This window comes from Dreissena polymorpha, chromosome 7, assembly GCF_020536995.1.
Source record: "Dreissena polymorpha isolate Duluth1 chromosome 7, UMN_Dpol_1.0, whole genome shotgun sequence".
Classification (NCBI taxonomy): domain Eukaryota; kingdom Metazoa; phylum Mollusca; class Bivalvia; order Myida; family Dreissenidae; genus Dreissena; species Dreissena polymorpha.
Window position 1 is genome coordinate 2,775,537 of NC_068361.1, and position 23,908 is coordinate 2,799,444.

Sequence of the window (23,908 nt, forward strand, 5' to 3'; positions counted from 1 at the left end):
GATGCCGAGTGTTAATGAACATGTCGAAGGTTGCGTGTAGTTTTCGTGCATCTAGTTAATGTAAACAGTCGGCAATAGCACACTATCTGCTCGATACTATCTGCTCGATATAATATCGTGCGTGTTTTGTCATGGTCGCAAGTCGTGTTGAATAGCATTTTCGCCATTTAATGCCGTTCGACATTGAACAAACACCCTCTGTAAGGACGGCATTCAGTTTTGATGCAGCTCAAAAAACTGCTGCGACTGTAAAACATTTACATGTTAAATGTCGTGAGTCTTTAGGCATTGCCGAGTGTCGTATCGTGTTATCTCTCGTGTGTCGAGCTTATAGGGCGGCACCTGACGATCCAATGAAGCAATCCGCACAAATCAGAGTTGTCCTTCGCTGCTCACAATATAATTATCTGCAGTGGTGTCGTATACAACAATCTTGTCAAAACTGAACATAATGTTATTTGTTATTGTTGTAGCGGTAGAAAAGCGTCTCATTTCTGGACCAAATTTATACGATTGATACACTATAGTTTTACTATTTTCTTACCAATTTATGTGCATGATAATTATTCGCATAATAATTTAAACCGGTTCTCAAGTTCCGTTCTGTCTGTTAACTACGCTACATCTCATTACAATTAAGGTCCACCTGGGAAACATTTTGAACATTTTTGAAGCATTATGTATATGTAAAAAAACAAATATTATTTGACAGTTGTATTACCAATCTGATATAATGTCATGTTACCAGTTGGTGTTTTCTCTAATTATTGTTGTCTTTAGGTAATTGTTAACGTAGTTTAAATGTGTCAGCTTTGTTTTTACCCACTGATAAGTGTGTGTGTTTGTTGTTTTATTCATGAAATGTTTTGATATTGGAAAACTCATTGTTTGTCTTTATAAACAAATTTGACACTTTTAAAATCATTTCAAAATCATAAATCTTTCAACCGTTAGTATTTCAGGGAATCTATTATTTGTGGATGAAATGTTAAAGCGTTTTGTTTGGTACCTGCTGTACGATAGTTTTGTCCAAAGCTGAGGAGATTTTAATATTGCATCATATTCCGGAGTTTTTATCTTGACATATTTCACCGATGGTTTTTATGCTCCCCAAAATAAATTTGGGGGGGGGAGCATATAGTCGCCGCTTTGTCTGTCCGTCCGTGTGTCCGTGTGTCCGTCCGTCCGTGCACAATTTTTGTCCGGGCTATTTCTCAGCAACTAATGACCGGAATTCAATTAAACTTTATGGGAAGCTTCACTACCAAGAGGAGATGTGCATATAATCAGGCGGTTCTGGACGGATGATTTTTCACAGAGTTATGGCCCTTTGAAGTTTTCCATTTACTGTACATATAGTGTAATTCTTGTCCGGACTATTTCTCAGCAACTAAAAACCGGAATTCAATGAAACTTTATGCGAAGCTTCACTACCAAGAGAAGATGTGCATATTATCAGCCAGTTCTGGTCGGATGATTTTCACAGAGTTATGGCCCTTTGAAATTTTCCATTAACTGTACATATGGGATACATTCTTGTCCGGGCTATTTCTCAGCAACTTATGACCGGAATTTAATGAAACTTTATGGGAAGCTTCACTACCAAGAGGAGATGTGCATATTATCAGCCGTTTCTGGTCGGATGATTTTTTACAGAGTTATGGCCCTTTGAAATTTTCCATTGTACATATAGTGCAATTTTTGTCCGGGCTATTTCTCAGCAACTTATTACGGGAATTCAATGAAACTTTATGGGAAGCTTCACTACTAACAGGAGATGTGCATATTATCAGCCGAATATGGTCGGATGATTTTTCACAGAGTAATGGCCCTTTGAAATTTTCTATAAACTGTACATATAATGCAATTCTTGTCCGGGCTATTTCTGTCCAACTACTGACTGGACTTCAATGAAGCTTTATGGGAAGCTTAACTACGTTGAGCAGATGCGCATTTTATTAGTGGGTTCTGGTTAAATGATTTATTTAGAGAGTTATGGCCCTTTGAAATTTTTAAGTTGATAAACCATCCCTCGTATTATTTTGTCCAAAGTTATGCACCTCAAGACGTAGCCTTTTATCTGAATATATAGTGCAATATTGTGACAAAAAAACTTTGGGGAGCATCACCCGTCTCCGACGGTTTCTTGTTCTCCATGGTATAAATATCATGACTGTTTCAAACCTTTATGATCATGAGACTTAATCATGATATTTGAAAAGGAATCTCTGACCTCACTGAAGACATTATTGAAAAGAAGCCGATGGAAAATTTTCGGCATCGACACATTAAACCAATTTCATAAATTTATTGACAAGTTGATAGTTTCGTCTCATTTTATTCATTATTTCTTGTAACTGATATATTTAAAGAAATCTTGAAATATTACTTCACATGTAAGCGCATTGTATGTGCCTTTGAAATCATTCTCTTAAATGCTATATAGCTTGCTGACGTGTGTAAGACAAACAAGAGCAGTACAAAAGACAGTGGTCCCTACTAATCATTTTGATCCATTCTCCTTGAAGCTCGCGATGACCTCTGATTAAAGGACACCAAATAATAAATATATCCATGGTTATTGCCTAATACACATAGTAAAGCGTTGTTGTTTTTAAATACAGAGATGGATCATGTCTTGGCCGTAGTTGAAAAACAAAATCCTGACAAGGAAATCGCTTTGACACCAGGTAATATAAAACATTTCTTTACACACGTAAAATTGGTTTGTTCAAATGTACGCGTATTAAAAACAAAAGAATTATAATGAATAATTGGTGATAAGTGGTACACTGTTGCTTTCATATTAACTAACGCATTCTATAGATTCACTTGGTATCATTTTTCAAACAGTATGCATCCGTACAATATTGTTTAAATATAGTCAGTAGATATAACGGAGTAAACCGGTAAGCTTAAAATTGGACTCTTTGATAAAAGATAACATTGCAAACGAACGTGCTACCAAGTGCTTTTTTATTATTCAATAGATATACCTGTTTGGATTCTAATCGATCATCAACAATATATATGAATCTGTATTGCTATAACGTAAACAGCTCATGCTTATTGTTGGTCTAGAATAATAATGCGAGTTTGCGCAATTATTAATATATAACTTGATTAGAAAATATAATACCCATAGTGTCTGTACTTACTTTGTATGTGTGAATATTTTTCAAATGCCCCTTATGAACCTTTATAAAATATACTGAACTTTAATTGTTTCTTTGTCATAATTATTTTTCTTCACCAGATGCCATCTCCATGATAAACGTTTTGCCGAAACATAAGGAAGAAGACAACAATGTTTCAAAAGAAATGTGCTCAGCTTTTAATGGGATAATAAACAACATAACCGTGCAGTCAGTAATTGATCCTTTGCATCAACCTGTTAAAGATGTTGTCGAAGTTCTTCAAAAAGGTTTTTGTAATTGTTTAAAATAAAGTTATTTTACTAATATTTTTATGTCCCCAGTCTACGATCTTAACTGGGTTTAATTTATGAAATATGTAGACCTGCCATTATACCCTCTATTTGCAATATTATTTATTTGTTTTGTTCCTTTGTAGAAAAAAACACAGTGATATCCGTACAACAGAAATGCGTGGAGATTTACATTGCGTCCCCAACTGTTCAAAGTTGGATGACATTAATCAAGGACTTTTTAAATGGAACGATTGAAAAAGCTTTCCATCCGATCCAAACGCACTTGAGAACACGTTATGGGTGTGAAAATCTTATCTTAATGATAGAATTAAACGAGGAACACTTCGCAAAATGTGCTAATTCTATTAGTAAGTGATTTTATATTATAGTTTGATCTACACTCTTCTTTGTCTGTGTTTCAATAATTTTAGTTATATGTCCAACCTTTGAACGGGTGCTACACAAGTTGGATGATCGTTCAGCAATTAAAATATGGTTGTAGCGCAATGTGTTTTTACAAATCTCGTTTTAGCGTGTATGCATGTTTTATCAGTTAAATGTATGTTCAAATAAAACAATGTACATAAAACAGCAAGCGTGTAGCCATGTGTCATGTATTGAATAGATAATCATGTAGCTAAGTTCGTTTTGAAATTTAAGTCAATATGTGCTTCGTTGATAAATCCTTTCATAAGCTGTTTTCAATTGTCTTATTTTCAATTTTTGTTCATATTTTACAGTTGACAATTTGCATCAAATAGTTATCAATCAAGAAAGCGAAGTGCATAGTCTTCCAAAAGGTATCCAGTATCCGTGCTTTAATTTTTAAAAGTTATTTAAATAGCATGCACAAGTTGTGTTATAATGGCGCAATACTTCTTTGCAAAATGTCAATGGACGGATTTTGTGTATTTTACGAATTGTTTGTAGCAGAATTAATTACAAGATAATTTGTACTAAAATATTCACGTTTAGGGCAATGAAAATACTTCCATCCCCGCGGGCAATAATCATATTGTATAATCAACGGAAAGTGAACACTAATTGAATAACGTTTAAATGTTTTTAATAAAGTTTTCAAGTATAAAATGTCGTATATTAAGGAATCCATACAAACATAAATGTAGCATATGTTTAAACAAAACCATACTTATTAAACAAGGACTAAGTGTGCATCTTAATCAAAGCAACATATCAATCACACAAATAGATACAAGACGCTACAAGCGTATTATGTATCTATGTGCGATATAGCAATGCGCTTTATTCAGAATCACTTTCATACATGTATGGTTAACAGTAGATTTCTCTGTTCAAAGCACCGTCTTTACATTGTTAAAATGCAAGTGAACCATTTCGATTTTAAATTCTTAAATATACACATTTTAAAGAAAACAATATTAAACCAATAAGCGAAGAGCGAAAAACAACTGTTAGTTTACATTTTATCGACAAATCACTAAACATGTGTGCCTTATCAATAGTGTACTTAGATCTTTTATAATACTCTTATTAGTATTTGCAGCAGGCGAACTTAAAGATGAGATAGACGAAACAATGACAAGTCAATTTCAAGCATTACATTTAGGAATGGTTAAAGATTCCGTCACAAAAGTACCGGCGGCGAACAAAGAAGCAAGTAATGTTTCCGAAGGTAAATACAATTAATTCTTGTTAACTGTTTACCAAATGCACTTCATAGTAACTCCCTACCAGTTCTTTAAAAAATATGTTTTGGATATAGTTTAAGTTGTCATGATAATAATACAAAAGATAGTAATGGAATTCATCAGCGGATATATTGTTTTGTGTATTGCATAGAATGGCATTCTTTTTTTTTTCAAAAACTATGATAAAAGTTCAGAATAATTAGAACTCAAAAAAAGCAAAAAACAACGTTGTATTCAATTGTAAATATAATTTATTATTTTACAGCAGAAACTCCTTAATGAATATAAGACATTTACATGTTTTTGTTCCTTCAGTATGTGCAGATTCAAGTTCAAACCATACATATTAACAAACTTTATCATTTAAATTTCACTGAACTAAACAATTTAAGATTTTTGTTACCATATAGAGACTGTTAAATAATTGTATTCCTCTTTATAGTTATTGTCTGTTTTGTTTAATATAATTTTATACTCGGAACCTAATGTACCCTATTCAGAAGGTAGTTTCTTCTGATTTGGTGTTATTTAGTCCAAATCATTACCTTATAAGGCTATAGCATTTCCTCATTGGGACTTTGTCCAAACGAAATTGAAATCTGTGGAATGCCGACGACTCTGACAACATATTTGTCATATTGTGTAAACAGCTTAATTGAAATTTAAATTCGAAAAGAAAACAAATATGTCTATACATAAATATGTATTTTAATAAACATATTATGAACAAGAGATTGCCAAGCGATATTGTCCCCTGCCGGTGAAACTCCACCATTGTCAGTAATGTTTAATTGTTTTATTATTTTTATTTGTTGCTATAGCAACCAGGATTTTTGACGTAGGAGCAAAATGAAATAACGTGCATAATCTCCATATTGCCATCTAGCCATGTTTGAAGTTTCATGAAAAAATATGAAGAACTTTTAAAGTTATCGCAGGATCCAGCAAAGTGTGACGGACAGACTGACAGACAGACTGACGGAACGCAAACCGTAAGTCCCTTCCGGTTTCACCAGTTGGGGACAATAAGCAATTCATATTTGTAATCTATTATTTAAGTTTTGCTTTTAATAAGCGCATAAGTTGTATTGTTGTGTTATTTTTACAATAATGGTTTATTTAGAAGATATAACAGCACTTACCTGTTCCTGGCAAACATTTCATTCAGCGCTCGTTGACGATCAAGTAACCAATGAACCTGATGGGGACAAAGCCATACCTTCCGCTTCCACCGGTAATTTAAGTTTACTTATGTTAGCGGTTCCCAGTATTAGAAATAAAGTACTTAAACTAACACACGTGAACTTATAAATAAATAAATACCATATATAATGAAATACAAAGGCAAATTAGTGTAAGTATGAATTGCTATAAATCGGTAAAATGTCATCAGATTTCTTACTATTGCTTAACCGTTTAATGCTGTTGAATGGATATTATATAAAGTGTTAACGTATCATGAATCCACGTGTTTTAAAGATTTATATTTATTTATGTTTTGGTCCCTTCAGTTTGTGCAGATAAGTTCAAACCATATATAGAAACAAACTTGATCATTTAAATTCACTGAATTAAACAACATTAGATTTTTGTTATCATATAGAGACTGTTAAATAATTGTATTCCTCTTTATAGTTATTGTCTGTTTTATGAAATATAATTGTATACTCGGAACATAATTTACCCTATTCAGAAGGTAGTTTCTTCTGAATCGGTTATATTAAGTCCAAACCATTTCCTTTATAGGATATAGCATCTCCTGATTGGGACTTTAACTAAACGAAATTACAAGCTCTGGAACGCCGACGATTCTGACAACATATTTGTCATATTGTGTAAACAGCTTTATTGAAATTGAAATTCGAAAAAGAAAACAAAAATTCCATACATAAATATATATTTTAACAAACATATTATGAATATAGGGATAATACACGTTTTTGAGGGAATGATCATCTGCGGGCGCTCGAAAAATCAGGAACGGATTTTGAGAGCGCCCGCAGATGATCATGCCCGAAAAAATGCGTATTTTCGCTATTATTGCATAAACAAATCACACATACCAATATAAATAAAAATAACTTTGAAAACACTATGTCTTGTTCATTCGACATCGACAAAACAATTCGATTATTTCATATGACGTCATACAGTTCAAGGTTGTGTTTTACATATGCCTCACTTGGTCATCATCAGTACATGTAATGACGAGACTTTACTTTCGGATAGGCACTTTTCGATTTAAAATGTGTTTAAACAGTGGAATAATGAAAATTTGAAATGCAGCCGCGCAAAGTAAGAAATTAGGAATTATTTTGGAATTTACTGGTCGTGACGGATTAATATATCGTCAGAATAAGTCCTTTTTTCATAGATGTTTCTTTCGTACAGGTCTATCTTATTTCGTTCCAACTAAATTGCCTAAAAATTAATACTGCCAACATATCTTCACTGAAGTATGTTATGCATACAGCAGGAACGTTGAAGGTACATAAACACTTACATTTACAGCATAGTATTTTGAAAGTGTTGAGTAAAAAACGTAACTTTATTGACGTTGTCACAAAATAATAAGCTGTTGTCAAGAGAGTGCAGATGGCATAATTTGAAAAGTGGATTGAAATATGCATTGCCTTTATCCCTGCATGCGTGAGGAAACTGGTGCTAATTCAGTTTCCCATTTATGCTTGGAAAGTCGTCGAAGGCTGGAGTTATGAACAAAGTTCATAATAACTTCATTGAATCCACTAAGGGAAGTAACTGCGCGTGGACCAGTTTATGGATATGAAAAAACACATAATCGCCTTGTCAATACACAATTTCTCCCGTTCAAGCCCTCCTTTTGCGAAGTTTCTGCACCCCGCCAAAGGGCATTATAGATAGAGTTTATGCAATAATAAGCAATTCATATTTGTAATCCAGTGTTTAAAGGGCTGGTTAACCAGATTGCTATATATCACGAAAAAAAGAAAAGTTCTTAATTACCGTCATTAAATGATTTATATTGATAAATTTAAACATTGGATTTTAAAACACCAGTAATAAATCAAGATTACAATTTTTTGTTAAAGAAAACAATATAACCCTCAACAGGGCTCGAACCACTGACCCATGGAGTCCTGGAGTAAAAAGTCTGTAATTTAGACCACTCGTCCATCCATGCTCATGCAATGACAATTGTATTTTATACTTTATATAAGCAATCCTCATAGTTTCACAAAATATAACGACAACAACAGAACTCTCCAAATGACCTGTTAGACATACTCAGTAAAATTGTATTACCAAATATACTGAAAATATGAAAACTAAACAACATTTTTCAAGTAATGTAATATACCACTCGTGATATTTTAATCAATATAAACTAATAATTGTAAAAAAAGGTAATTTAGAACTTTTCTTTTTTCATGATTTATAGCAATCTGGTTGACGATCCCTTTAAGTTTTGCTCTTTTTTTGCATAAGTCGTATTGTTTTTTTTTCAATAATGGGTTATTTAGAAAATATAACAGCACTGACCTGTTTCTTTCAAACATTTCATTCAGCGCTCGTTGACGATCAAGTAACCAATGAACCTGATGGGGACAAAGCCATAACTTCCGCTTCCACCGGTAATTTAAGTTTGCTTACGTTAGCAGTTTCCAATATTAGAAATATAGCACTTACACTAAAACACTTGAAGTTTAAAAAAAAAACATAAAGAGAATAACAGATATAACGTGAAATACACACGCAAATTATTGTAAGTATGAATTGTTATACATCGGTAAAATGTCATAAGATTTCTAACTATTGCTTAATGATTTATGCTGTTGAATCGATATTATATCAAGTGTTGACGTATCATGCATCGATGTGTTTAAAAAAATTAATAATTACATGTATTCACGTCTAATTGGTATAAGCTATCGCAGAATTTCAGTTTTAAAATTAAAATTGTAAGTATATAAACTCTTAAGGTCAGATATTTATAAAGCAAAGACGCAATTGAACAACATGTAAAATATATATATACTCGTTCGACATAATTTATATTGACATAATTCATATTGATATAATTAAAAATAAAGGTATGTTAAATCAAAATCGTTGAGTTAAATAATATTAGTAAAATGAGAAGGAAATTGTTCAAACAGCGTTAACAATAAGTATTTTATACCCTAGAGCTTTCCACTAAAAGTCTTCTTCAGGGGTCGATAGAGATATATATCTTGTGACCCTTTCCCTAGTCCCAAGTAGTAGCCATTTTTGAACACCACGGGCAAGATTAGAACAAGAGCACCACTTGATTACATTGCATACCAATTTTAAAACTGTAAGACTTGTCATTGCTGAGCAGATTTGTTTTAAGTTTTATGGTATGTTTTGCTGTATCACTTACTTGTGCTGCAGACAAGAATAATTTAGACAACTTAAAAATGATCACAAAGGGGTCATTTGACGACACATGACACAATACATCCAACATCCACCTACCCAAGTTATATTTTAGTTTTATGTAAATTTGATTTGGATCTAATATCCTCATTATATAACATATAACATAACAATACTAGATATTCATCGAACATGTTTAAAGTTAGGGTATCTTTATTTAGGAGAGACAGAGTTGCAACAAACTAATCTCAGTAAAGAAGAGGAAGGTCTGCATAAGAGTGGCTATCAATTTGAGCAACAGGATTCAAAAGCCCCACCACAAACAGGTAAACTTCATAAACATTTTCCAACAGACAGTACTTTCTTAGGCTTACATAGGCTTAAAGGGCTTTTTATAATCGAGGAAGTATGTGTAGTATGATGATATTTAAAAATAATTTACTGCTTATTGTAGTTTATTGTTGCCAAAACCAATTGTTTGGTGTTCCGTGCATAGGAATTATACCACATGGGCAAAAGTTTTTTGTATACTATATACACCTGTATGTTTCATAATTATATGATTACTTTTAGTTAATTACTGTAAAATTACTTGAATTTGTTGAATAAATAATTATATAAAACAGAGAAACAACTTCATTGTTTTTCAATAGCTATTCACACAACGTTTCGGTCAAAGACCTTCATCAGGAGTAAAACATTTGTAATAAAAAAAAGGAAATGACTTCACAATCATATGACGTCAATTGCAACAACGTCAAAGTGTTACATACTATTTGGCGTTAAAATTAACATATAACCCAAATAACATATAACATCATTATAAAAAGCATATAGTTGATATATGTATATTTTATCTAATTAACTAGATTATTAAAGTATTATCAGTTATGATAATCAGTTGAATTTGTTGACAAATGCGTGGTCAGAAATGTTTAAACTGCCAATTTCGAAACAAAATCAAACCAATTTGTTGATGACTTATAATTAATATAAGGGATTATGGGCAACACACAACAACACATCTACCATATTAGCCGCAAACTCAGGTTATTTGCAGAATCGTTTTTTTATAAATATTATTTACAGTGACCTTGATCTTGATTTATCAGTCCCCAAAAGCTATTGTACCAAGTTAAATGTGCACCTTAGAATGTAAGCTACCCAAACACATAGTTACACAAAAAGATAAGTTAAGATATTGCATTTCTAACAATTATTGTATTTTTAGTGAGTTACCTTTACCAAGATATAACTGGTCCCAAAAGGATTCCAAACACATGTTAGCTTCATCCACACACAACTTCAACACAACACCATTATGTAAACTTAAGTTATTGAGCTTTACATTTACTCTATTTTTGTAACAGATCCCTAGCCATTTCAATTAATATCAAGGTCTGCATGTGAGATACCTCCTCAGACACTTTCGGTACAAAATCTCCATCAAAATTAAAGATATTAATCTGAAACAGGTTTTCATTTTAAACTCACAACAGCTTGACATTCTCAATAAGACTTCTTTCAAGTGTGCTGTCTACGTTTAGCTTGTTAACGCTTAAAGCCAAATTATTTTCTCAATCTTGATTAAACTTTGTCAGAATGTTTATTTTGGAAGTATTGAGACCAAGTTATCATCATGTTTAATTGTGCCCCACAAAAAGGTCACCAGTTTATTTTGACAATCTAGGCCAAGTTTGAATAAGAGTCATGTAGGGTCAAAAAGATGTTACCCAGTAAAAGTCTTCAACAATTTTTGTTTCATGGGTCACTTTAGACCCTCTCGTTGCACATACATATAACACTTCGATAGTGGCCCGTCAAAATTAAACATAACACTTTTATTCAGGTTTCCCTTAAATAATTTCAGAGCAGCCGAAACCAGATGTGCCATCAAAAACACTGACCGGCAAAGATGGTAATGTACACATTTAAACATATTGCCCATGCAGTAAAATATTTCTGAAATATCAAATATTGCTATATGGTTTCCAGACGTAACCACAGCTAAAGATGAGATGAGATGAGATGAGTATCAAATAATCCTGGTCTAATATTCTTTGCAGACTTTGAAAAGGCATTCGATTCGCTTGATCACTCATTTATGTTCTCTTGCTTAGAAAATATGAACTTTGGTGAAAGTCTCATTCAATGGGTCAAACTATTCTATACCGATATTAACAGTATAATCATTAACAATGGCTTCTTTTCAAACAGTTTTAACATCGAACGAGGGGTTCGACAAGGATGTCCACTCTCATCATCGCTATTTATTATTTGCATCGAGTATCTATCACATCACATTCAATCAAATAAAAACATAAAAGGCATATCACTAGAACCTGACGAAGAAATCAAACAGTCCCTATTTGCTGACGATGCAACTTATTTTTTAAACGACAATTACGATTCTTTCCATAACCTAATAGAGTCGCTAACCCTTTACGGAATGACATCAGGTCTTAAACTAAACAAAAGTAAATGTACTGTGCTACGAGTAGGTAAATTAAAACAAAGTAATGTCCAATATAAAAAAGAAATGAAATTTAATTGGACATCCGATGAAGCCACAACGTTAGGAATTACTTTCACAAATAATGAAAAGGATACAGTTCTTAAAAATATACTTCCTAAATTACAGAATTTTAAAAACTGCTTAAAATCATGGCATCACCGTAAACTTACACTAATCGGAAAAAACACAGTATTAAAAACGTTTGCACTTCCTAAATTAATTTATGTATTAGCAGTTCTCCCAAATCCACCAAATGAGGTTATTAACGATATAAAATCAGCAATATTTAATTTCATATGGGACGGTAAGCCTGACAAAATAAAACGAACTCAGTTAATTCAATCCGTAGAAAATGGAGGTATCCAATTAACGAACATTGACTCATTCTTGAAGGCAATCAAATGCAGCTGGGTCAAAAGATACCTAGATAATACCAATACGAGTAAATGGAAATTATTCTACCAGAAAATCCTAAAAAAATATGGTGACTCCTTACTCTTTGAATGTAACATCAGCAATACTATCTTACATGAAATTGCAAACGAAAACATATTTCTGTCTGATGTTCTATCAGCATGGAGTGATGTCACTCATAACCTAGAAACCAAAACCAGCAGTAAAACTATTTTATGGAACAATAAAGACATAACTTCAAACAATAAGACGTTTTTCTATAAATATTGGTTTGAACGAAGCATTAAATATGTCGACCAATTATATGACTTCAGAATTAAGGATTTTTACTCATTTGATGATATATGCTACATATACGGAATACCTTCAAATAATTTCCTGAAGTATTACACACTAATCAAAAGCATACCCATACATATTAAATCTGAAATCAATACAAATAATACACCATGTACCCAAACAAAATTCGTAGAAAACATACTTGGAAGAAAAAACAAAAATAAAATATTTTACACACTACAAATTAAAAACCCTACAGAAAACTCCAAAACCCAAAATAAATGGCAAGTCCTTTTCGGAGAACATGAACTTAATTGGAAACACATATTTACCATGCCATATAAAGCAACTGTTGAAAGCACACTGAGAAATTTTCAATATAAATACATCCATAGAATTATAGCTACAAATAAATATCTCTTTAAATGCAAATTATCTAATTCAAATCTGTGTGACTTCTGCAGTGAAAACATCGAAACTATAGAACATCTTTTTTGGGAGTGCAAACACATCCAGCCTATTTGGAATCAATTAGCAATTTTTCTTGAACAACAGCAACTAAACGTTAAACTATCTTTCCTAAATGTAAGTTTCGGAATTACCTCATTGAAATCAATAGACTGTAATAATATTGTTAATTTTATTCTTATAATGATGAAATATTTTATCTTTATTATGAAGTACAAAAAACAAGTACCAAATTTTAATTGTTTTGTCCATAGTCTTAAACTAAAAATCCAGATTGAGAAAGAAATAGCCCTCAGTAATGACAGATTACAAATCTTTGAACAAAAATGGAATCGGATTAAATTCTCATAATGTTTGTCCACTTATATACATTTCACTCTTATGTTAGTTTATCTTTCTGAAATATATATATATATATAGATATTTCAATCTTATAAGATCATTGTGAATGTACAACAAAACACACAAGTCCAGTATGCTTTCTTCCGACTCTATACAACTCATCATTTTTCATAACTATTCTTCTGTTGTTCTTTCCTTTTCTCTTTGAAAAAAATATATACATATTAGCATATCTTGTATAACATGTCTGAATTTATTGCTTTGTACAATCACTATACTATGTTGTATGATCATATACATGTATACATTGTATGTATAATATTGAATAAAAAAAAAAAAAAAAAAGATATTAAACAGAATGGAAATATTTGTAATAATGTAGTAAACAACTTTGTCACGTAATTCGCGTCTGTGACAGTATGTGTTACATTGATTTGTGATTGTACGATTTATTTGTGGTAAAACCATGTTTGCATAGAAAAAAATGGCTGAATATATTAGAGAGTATACAAGATTAACCTGGCAAATATTTTATTCTCGAGACAGAATTCAGAGGGGCCTCCCGTGATCTCACTGTTTAGCGTACTTGGCCACATTAATCGATCAATTATGGCAGAATGTTGTTTGATTGTTTATCCTAATATAAAGGCACATTTTGGAATCAACAACTAGGTCAATAGATCTAATCTTCTAAAAACCTTCTTTATGCAATTTATTTTACTGTTTTCTACTCTTGAGGCAACATTTCAGACTCTAACTTGGTCTGATTATATTTATTGACAATACCAATACCAAGTTTGAACTGGGTCTATTTAAAAAAATAACTTTGAAGAACCCAGGGGAAATGACTATTGCATTATCGTGGATGGCCATGTCTGGACCATTGAAAAAAATCAAATGAAGATGGAACTATGAACTATCATAGAATTCAGAAGCCATGAAGCCCCAAAATGACATTCTTATTAAATCGTTTTGACCATGTACAAATCATTGATAACCATTGTCATGCAAGGAGATTATCTGGAACATATAGAAAATAGCCATTTCAAAGTCAAAGCATAATTCTAGGGCGAAACACAGTTCAAGTAAATTAATTTGAAAAACTGTAAATGCATATCAGCAAAAGTGATAACAAGAGGACCATGTTGCCACTTAAACTCAACTGAGCTCCTGGACATAAACTGTTGAAGACTTGACCTGTTGATTTTAAACCAGATTCAAACATGGCCTTCATATTTCAGATATACATTGTGACCAAACTATATCAGGACTTAACCTTAAATGTTGCCTCCAGAGTGGTAATAAGTTGTAATAATTTTTTACTTAGTTTACAGACCCAAATTGATGCAGATTGTGTTCATTCATGGCCTCTAAAGTGAACACATGGTTTTTGCTAAGATATGGCCTAATGGCCTAGTTAGTTGACGCACAGCTCAGGTATTCAAGCTTCGGCTCGATATTTTAATGGAACATATTCTTACCAATTTCATCAAGATTGAGTTATAAATATAGCCTTTAGAGTTAATAAAGTTTCTCTAAGATTTGCCCTGCATGATGATATAGTTTTTGAACACATGTTACCCATAATTTAACTCATTTAGGTATTTTCAAGATAAATATTTTGATCAATGTTTATTAAGATAACCTCATATCTGTGGCTTTTAAAATGGTTTTCAAAGGGTTGACCTAACTGTTTGGCTGCATATCACCCAGATTCAAACTTAGCTTAGAAAATGTCAAGGTAAGCATTACAAGTTTCATTAAGATTGTGTAATAAATGTTTTTCAAAGATTTTAACTGATGACACACATGACCCAGACTCAACCATGATCAAGTTTCATCAAAACCTAATTTTGGATGCACATACCCCAGAGAAGAACTTAGGCTAGAAATTATCAAGATAAATGTTATGACAAAGTTTTATCAAGATTATAAAGTTCAATCAAGATTGAGTTATACATATTGGCTCGAGAATGGTTACAAGGTTTTTATTAGAATACCTTGTGACCTAGATTTTTAATGCACATGACCCAGATTGAACATTCAGCCTATATATTTTCCAGTTAAACATTCTGACCAAATTAATTAAAATGAGATTTAACATGTGACCATCACGGTAGAAACAAGCTAAACATTTTCGACACACAAACACCAGGAACAAAGACTCCGGATGTAGAGTGATTGCAATAGCTCACATTGAGCACTCATTGCTCTGGTGAGCTAAACACTGTAATAATGAAAACTAACAGGAAAAAGGGTTCTCTATGGCTCGTCTGATTTAAAGGAATGCCAACTCAACCTGGTGACCTAATTATTGACCACTCTGACACACAGGTTGAAACATGACATACCCGGTAGATATTTTAAAGATAAAAATTCTGACCAAAATTAAGCAAGATTGAGTCATAAATGGGCTTCTGTACTGAAAATATTGAGTTTCTATGTTTTGGCCTGATGATCTAATTTTGGACACACTTGACCCTGATTCAATCTTCAACAATAATTTTTTGTAAATATAGCATTCTGGCGTGTTTTAAGATTGAGTTATAAATGTGGCTTCAGGACTGCTACTAAATGTTTGATTCAGATTTTACCCGCAAAACTTGTTTCTTGACAAGGCTTATCTAAAGCTGATTGAATATGTAAAATTGGCTTATATTTGTAATATATCTTGCAGATAGAGTACATAAATTTATCAAAGAATCAAAAACTACTAAAAGCTTTTTGGAGTTATCATTAGTGCGTCAGAGTCCCACAAAAACACATGTACGTATGTCAATAAGTATAACAGAAACAATTATCCTGAAACTTGATCGAATCCCAACATAATCAATTTCCAAAACCATTTGAATTGGGACAGATGGCGGTGACTATATGCTTACACACTACCCACTCTAAATATTGCTCAGTAGAATTTCCATGCAGTTAAATGCACACAAGAAAAAGCTAGAAAGGTTCATTTTTTCAAGACGGTGAAAGTTCGCTGAAAAACGACAACAGTTACACTTATGGAAACAAATCTCGAAGCCATATTTAGATACTTTAAAGGCAATAATTTAATCCTAACAATATCTGAGGCAAATTGCAGATTATTAAACTTGGCCTAGGTATAATTACAAACACTTTTTCATTTAGGACCATTATTTGTAAATCAACTTACCCTGCCATTATTCCATGTATAAACGGAACGGAAGAGGGTTCTTATAATAAATATATCAGACTACTTTGTTGTTTCAGTGGTGCACTGGTGAATATTTTTTACTTTATCTGTAACATGCAGGAAAATACAAAATGGTTTTAGTTATATACATATTGTTCAGATTTAAGAATTATTTTGGCTGGACAATCTGACCATGACAAGAGAGCAACAGGAAACTCACTGTTGGGGATCACAAAAGAAGAAGGATTTCAGTCTGTAACAAAAATGTATCAAACAAAGGTTTGTTGAGATAAATACTTTAAAGATAACATACAATATACATATTTTAATTCAAGATAAGTTTTCAATTTCTTCAAAACATATTTGTTTGAAATTCACACATTCATATTGTACTATTTTCTGAAAGAAATTATCAAAAAAAGTTCATTAAACTGACATAAAGCTAGTAATTATAATGTGTGTGACTTTTGACCTTGAATAACAACCTTAAATGTATAAAGGTAGAGTATGTGCACATTGCGCTATGTAAAATACAGTTTAAAGTTTACAGTTTATTTAATAATACAGAAGACAATACGCCTATGAGTATACATGAAATGTCAATACAATATATATATATAACAAATTCAAAGATCATTCAAATTATAAATATCATAAAAAATAAATATGTACATTGTCAACAATTTAAAATAATTTGTTATATTAGAGAAGACAATAAACAGCGAGAGGCGGTGCATAAATATATACCAAAAATCCTACCCTAAATGCAATATGTATAATAAGTATGAGCATAGATAAATTTGTATCAATATTACTATACATGTTATATGGACTTGTTAACAGTGAGGAAAAATTACAACTTATAAACGTCCAAATGTTTCCGAATAGATAATGATTATTATGTTTCTCTACGTTTTCACTACATTGCCGGATTTCAAAAATATACGGAAAAAAGCACATATCAATCTTATAATCCAGTATATTTCTCCATATATTAAATAAACTTCCTGTGCTTAGCGCCACCTCAGAATATTGCTGACTAGTTTGTTAATGCATCTCAACAACAAGGTGGGGTCAGTGATTAACGCTCCTGATGTAATATAGACATCATGGTCTGATAGCGGTGTTCACATATTTTTGTTTGTTAACATATATAAAAGCTAACTTTATTTTTTTTATAAAACATTATACCACATTATTGCAGGAAAGCAAACGATTTGGAAGACGCATACATATTGTGGACACTCCTGAAATGTTTGACACAACATCCACAGATGCAATGGTGTACGACAGATTAGTCAATTTCATAGGGATGACATTGCCCGGATTCAATGCTATCTTCCTAGTACTGCGTCCTGACCGACCCATTGAACACATTATTATAACTATTGACATTTTCTTGAAATTCTTTGGACATGATGTTAGTGAATATATATTTGTCATTTTCACTCACTTCGAGACAAAAGAACAATTTGAAAATTACATTGGGGAAGGTTTAAATACCCATTCAGCTAAGGGAAGAGAAGCATTTGAATATCTGAGAAACTGCTGTCAACAAAAAATGTTGTTCATTGACAACAAGGCCGACAAACATCTAAAAGAAGAAATGGTCTGGGACATATTGATGGCTGTAGAAAAAGCTAATGTCAAAGCCCCAAAACCATACTTTCAAAACAAACATACTGAAATATTCAAGCAGAAGGTTGTAGAGGTTTATCGGACAAAAAAATGTCGTCATGGAGCTGGACGGTCTAAGGAAGGTAATTACTTACAGTAAAACTCTTATTGTCTTGTTAACATTAAGACAGAGAAAGAATTATAGATAAACATTTGCCCATCACACCAACAATTCATTTGATAAAACATCACCTAAAATCCTAATTATAAGTGAGTAAGCGATGATCTTTCATTATAACGGCGTAATTATAAAGTGATAACAAGGTTTTTCATAAGTTAAGACCAGATGATCTAGATTTCGGACACACCTGACCCAGATTAGAACTTGAATATATTAAGTGTCTATTCCAGACAAATCCAAGGCATAACAAATCCATTTAGCAACCGTTCTAGTGGAAACAAATTTAAATGTCAAAACATTAATAAGGACTTTTCTTCACATATTAACTTAAAAAGTTGGTCAAACGTTTCATCAAGAACAAGTTAAACATAATTGGTTTTATTAAATTTCGAAGATTTGACAAGTTGCCTTTTCTTGTAGGACTCACTTTACCCATGTTTGAGCTTTATTTCTTATTCACAAACTGTATTTAAAGTGTATGTCTAAAACAATTTGTTATTTTGTTCCTTTACTCACATTTAATTTCAGTGTGAATTTGTTAACATATTTTTAATCGTCAATTTTCAATAAGTGAACAGTTGGTTTAAGTTCCTGATTGTTACTGTAGCTAAAGGCAAAAAGGATGTGTCTTTGTAAACTAATATCATCTATAACCATTTTCAATTTATTTGTGTGTGCCCCGTTAGATCTAAGAATCCTCCTGGTTGGCCTTCCTGGTCATGGAAAAAGTGCAACAGGGAATTCACTTATGGGAAAATCTGACAAACATTTTACAGAAAAAGGTTCATTATTTGGAGAGGCATACATACAAACTAAAGTAAGTAATACCTTGCAGTTTTAAAAGCATCTTAATTGTCAATTTATTTATTACGTCTCCACATATTATTTTGAATATTATAACTTGTTCATTACATATATTTCTCTTGCTGTCATTTTATGTTATGAAAGCTTCTGCATCATATTTGATTACCAACAATATGACTTGTGTTGTCAATGGAAAATCAATAAGTTCTACAGTTTGTGTTTCTCTCAACGTAAAGTAGTTGCATACAAACAACATTTTGCAATATTTATAAACTAGACTTTGAAACTCGATCACTATTAAAACAACAGTCCCACTGGCGGTGATGACCGTGCTTTTATTAGGTGTAAAATGTAAACATAAACATGCTTTTACACCACCATTGAAGTCTGCATAAACTCATACACATAACATGTCAGTAAAATATTGAGTGTTGGAAGGGAAGCTATTATGAGGGAGAAACTGTTTTTCTATTTTTGCGCCCCTGAGCCAATTCGTATGGCCACAAATACAATCCCAAGCTAGATCACATTCAGGCTTGCTATATCTAAAGTTTCATTAAGATTGGTCACTGCAAACGTAAATTATTTACTGGAAACCACCTGTCTGATGTTGCGCATCCACTCACCATTTTGTCAATCTGTCAATCATACCCTAGTCTTATATAAATTCTTCATATTTGCTTTCATATGAAATATATACTTCATTCCTTTTTCAATAACTATCTCTTTATTTGTATTTTTAAGGATGGGATAAACTTCAAACGCAAAATAAAGGTTGTGGAATTCCCGATGAAGAATAGTTTGAGTCAAAGTGGCGAAGATTTCCGCAAATTAATGTTGCAAGCAGAGCAACTGTTGGACCCAGGATTTCATGCTGTTTGTTTTGTATTAGATCCAAACAAGATGGCAGATGTGAACAAACAATTTCAGCCATTTATGGAGTTCTTGGAATATTTAGCAAGTGATTATGCTTTTATAATCATGACTCGTACCAAAAATGAAGAAGAATGTGAAAGGCATGTTCCAACCAAAAGTGACCCCAAAGGTGCAGGGATCACATCTTTATTCAGGTTTTGTAAAGATAAGGCTTTGTTCATAGACAATAAAGCTGAGCGAAAAGATGAAATGGTACAAGCTATTCTCACATGTATTGACAGCGCAAATGCTGCAAAGACTATTCCTTACTTCAGCTCACGTTTCACAGATCAAGCTGTGGCTGATGACGCTGCTCTACATGAGCAACTTCGAATAGAACGTGAAGCTTTTGATGCGCTTACAAGAGACATTGAAAAACACGCGGCATTCAGTATGGGTGTGTCTTGACTTCTGTTTTTATCCAACCTTCCATTTCTGTATTAAGTGTTATCTTCAAATTCAAATATTGGTTTTCCAATTGGGCTGATTTAATCATTATAATTATTGCTCTATTACAATTTATAAGATGTCAACTGTAACTGGCGCCTATGACAGTTTTTGTTTGAAACTCTTGGAGAGTTGGAAATTGCTCTCTGTGAACAATACATTGAAGTTAAGTGTAGCCGCTATAAATCCCTTGAAAATCCAATTTGCTTACTTAAATTTAGGTGAGTGACATGGGGCCATCTTGGCCCTTTTTCCAATTTAAATTGGGTCACCACTTTGTTTGCTATATATACATATCATGTATTTAGGTTTATTATTTATTGTGCAAGGTGTTGTTTAATATATATAATTATCATGCTAAATGGTCATTGTATGACAACATTATGTATGAATTTGGCATACGATTTATAAGAGACATAGTATGAGCATCTGGAATATTCACAAGTCTAAGCAAAACATTGAAGCTAAGTGTAAAGGTATAACAAATGTTTCATTTTTATTTTTTAAAGGTCATTAAAGATCTGTAGCAGATTTCATTAAAAACTCCGGTTTTGTATCTGTAAAAACAACAACCAATAATGAAGCTTATATTTCTTGTTATCTTAATTTGGTTTTTACTCAGAAACAAAATAAACTAGGATATGAAACTCTTAGTTCAAATACTGAAAAACCTTCAAGTGAAACACAATTGAATAGACTCCTCACTTAACATACAATTAAAGTACACTGGTGCCATGCCTAATTTTTTCTCCCCTTTTTAATTTTTGTATTACATCTATACATTATTTTTATTATACCGGTAATACAATGAATTATTGGGGTATGATTTTTACAAGGACTATATATTCATAGTAAATATCATGTGTGTGTATGTCTCTCTGAAAATATTAACTCATATTTGTGCTACTAACACATAATCAATTTTACGGTATGGAGCAAAATGGCCCTAACCTGCACAAACCTATGGGCAAGGTAAATTAAGTTTCTTCTCAAAAAAACAAAAAACAGAAAATAAGGATGATAAATGGTTTAATTTAAGGGCATATTAATGGTATTTGACATCTTTCAGAAACATTTAGTTATTATAACCACTCATCTTGAACGCGTTGTGAATAAGGCTTAAAGTTCCATACATATTTTACCATTTCCTTATTTCACCGAAATCATGGTCATTTACGTAATGTTTTAGTTCTATGTCATGTTATACAACCAATATTGTTTTATGTCACAAATTAAATTTGAATGTTATATCAAAGCCACTAAAAATATTTACAATCTCTACTTATGCTGACAATGTTTACAATATATTCAGATTGTTTCCACTGAATTGAAATGAGAAATGAATATTAAAGTCAACATACAATTGAAAACAACTCTATGCTGACAATGTTTACAATATAATTAAATGTTTAAGAGCATGTATGGTTAGTCATGATTGCTACATTTGTTTAAGCATCAAACCTTAAAACATATATGTAAGTGCATTCTCTGTTAAAAAATATGAACTTTTTTAAATCGAGCAATTCCATGATTTCATTGGCCATTGGTGTCTATAAATTGGATTGAAAGCTTATAGCCAATCATTTTTTGGTAAAATCCTGGGTCTTGTTGCTTAAAACTATAAAGGTCAATTACGCTAACAGCCCTGAATATTTTGATCAAGTTATGTATGTATCTTTATTAATAACCCTTCATTATATGTATCAATTGTAAACAAATTTGTTTTCTCTAATAAATAGAAAATGTTAGATAATAGCATTAATTGTAAAATTAATTTCAAAGTTAACAGTCAGTTACCTTAACAGGACGTTAACATTTTGAGGAACCAGGTCCAGCTGATCTGTAAAAAAATGGAAATAGTAATCAAATGAGGAAATGTTTTCAAATAAAGACATGTTTAACAACATGGTGGCTCGGACCATTTGTTAAAGTGAAAGATAAAAACATGCCAATTAGGCAAATAAGCATCAGTTATATGTAATTTTTATGTATCTATTTTAGTTGCCTTTGAATAATATTGTGTGTGTTTCTTGTAAAAAAGTGCCAATTTCAATTTAAGAATATAGAAACAGTGAATGCCTAAATCTGCTAGATTTGTATCACAGAACTTAAGGGCTATGCTATAATAAAAGGAATGGAATTGTATAAAGACTTTTATACTGATTATAAGTGATCTATGTGTGTTTACAAAATTAAATGAAAACACCAGCTTTATTCTAAATAATTCAATTGTTTGCAAAGCTATGTAATTTTATCCATTATCCATTTCAAAAGAAGATGTATTTTAATATCATGTTGGACTCCACAGCAATCTTATGCATGTTTCAAAAAATTGTTTAACTTAAGGAGTCAGATGTTAACATTGGTATTAAAAAATGTAGTTTATTCAGGAAATACCTTCATTTTTATACAAATGCCTATTTTTTATTAATTAACAATTTTAGTCCATTTCACTGAATATTTGGAGTCTTAAGACATTTTAATTAGAAAGTGTGATTTTGTACAAGCATGCTTTTGCTAACATTTATTGATGTTTCAAATTGAACTGTATGTGGGTTTTGCTTGCATTCCAGTACTTTCTGAGTTCAACGTTTTAGTTATGTTGTGGTATTACTATTGTAAAAGGTCATCTTTTTGACAAATATAAATCAAATTTTGGTTGACAATGATGCAAACTTCATTTCATTGTAATTGAAGCATGATGACAACAGCATTATCACATTAAGTGGAAGATAATTTTGGTTCTCTGTTTAAATACATTTAGTGTCATACTGAGTGATGTGCAAAAAACCTTAGTTTCTTAAATCAAAATAAAACTAAAAGTTTATAATCACATTTTGATCAAATGATTTGATTCATTACATGAAAAAAATGCCATTTAATAAACCATCATGTAAACAAAACAATTCAGCATTTGATGTTATTTATTTGTCCATATAATTAATTAAGACCGCAGGTCAGTCTCAGGCTAACAAACTTGGTATGATGACATTGATAAAAATGTTTGGAACATTTGGCATACATGTAACTTGTAAATATTTGTGAAAGAGCAACTGAAAAACTCTGGAAAGCACAATCTACATGCTATTGCTTTATACCTTATTGTGTGAGTGAATAAAAATTTCTTTCAAAAAGTTTGTTTCTTATTTTGCATATATATATCTATATTCCATACTTTTCTATCAAATGATTGCACTCTGATTCCGTATATATATATATATATATATATATATATATATATATATATATATATATATATAGCTAGCCGAAATTCATCTGTTAGGCA

The 23,908-nt window shown here is 31.8% G+C and overlaps 1 protein-coding gene across 1 annotated transcript; it reads left to right on the forward strand.

Annotated features, from left to right (window-relative positions):
• The first annotated feature begins 2,533 nt into the window (after positions 1-2,533).
• On the forward strand, positions 2,534-23,632 carry LOC127838779 (GTPase IMAP family member 8-like). The gene is made up of 13 exons (XM_052366767.1): positions 2,534-2,690; positions 3,257-3,424; positions 3,574-3,798; positions 4,171-4,230; positions 4,956-5,084; positions 6,269-6,334; positions 8,649-8,714; positions 9,702-9,806; positions 11,351-11,398; positions 16,819-16,937; positions 17,863-18,418; positions 19,143-19,273; positions 20,005-23,632. The coding sequence occupies exons 1-13, from the start codon at positions 2,627-2,629 to the stop codon at positions 20,581-20,583; spliced, it is 2,316 nt and encodes a 771-aa protein (XP_052222727.1). The 5' UTR covers positions 2,534-2,626; the 3' UTR covers positions 20,584-23,632.
• Positions 23,633-23,908: the final 276 nt, after the last annotated feature.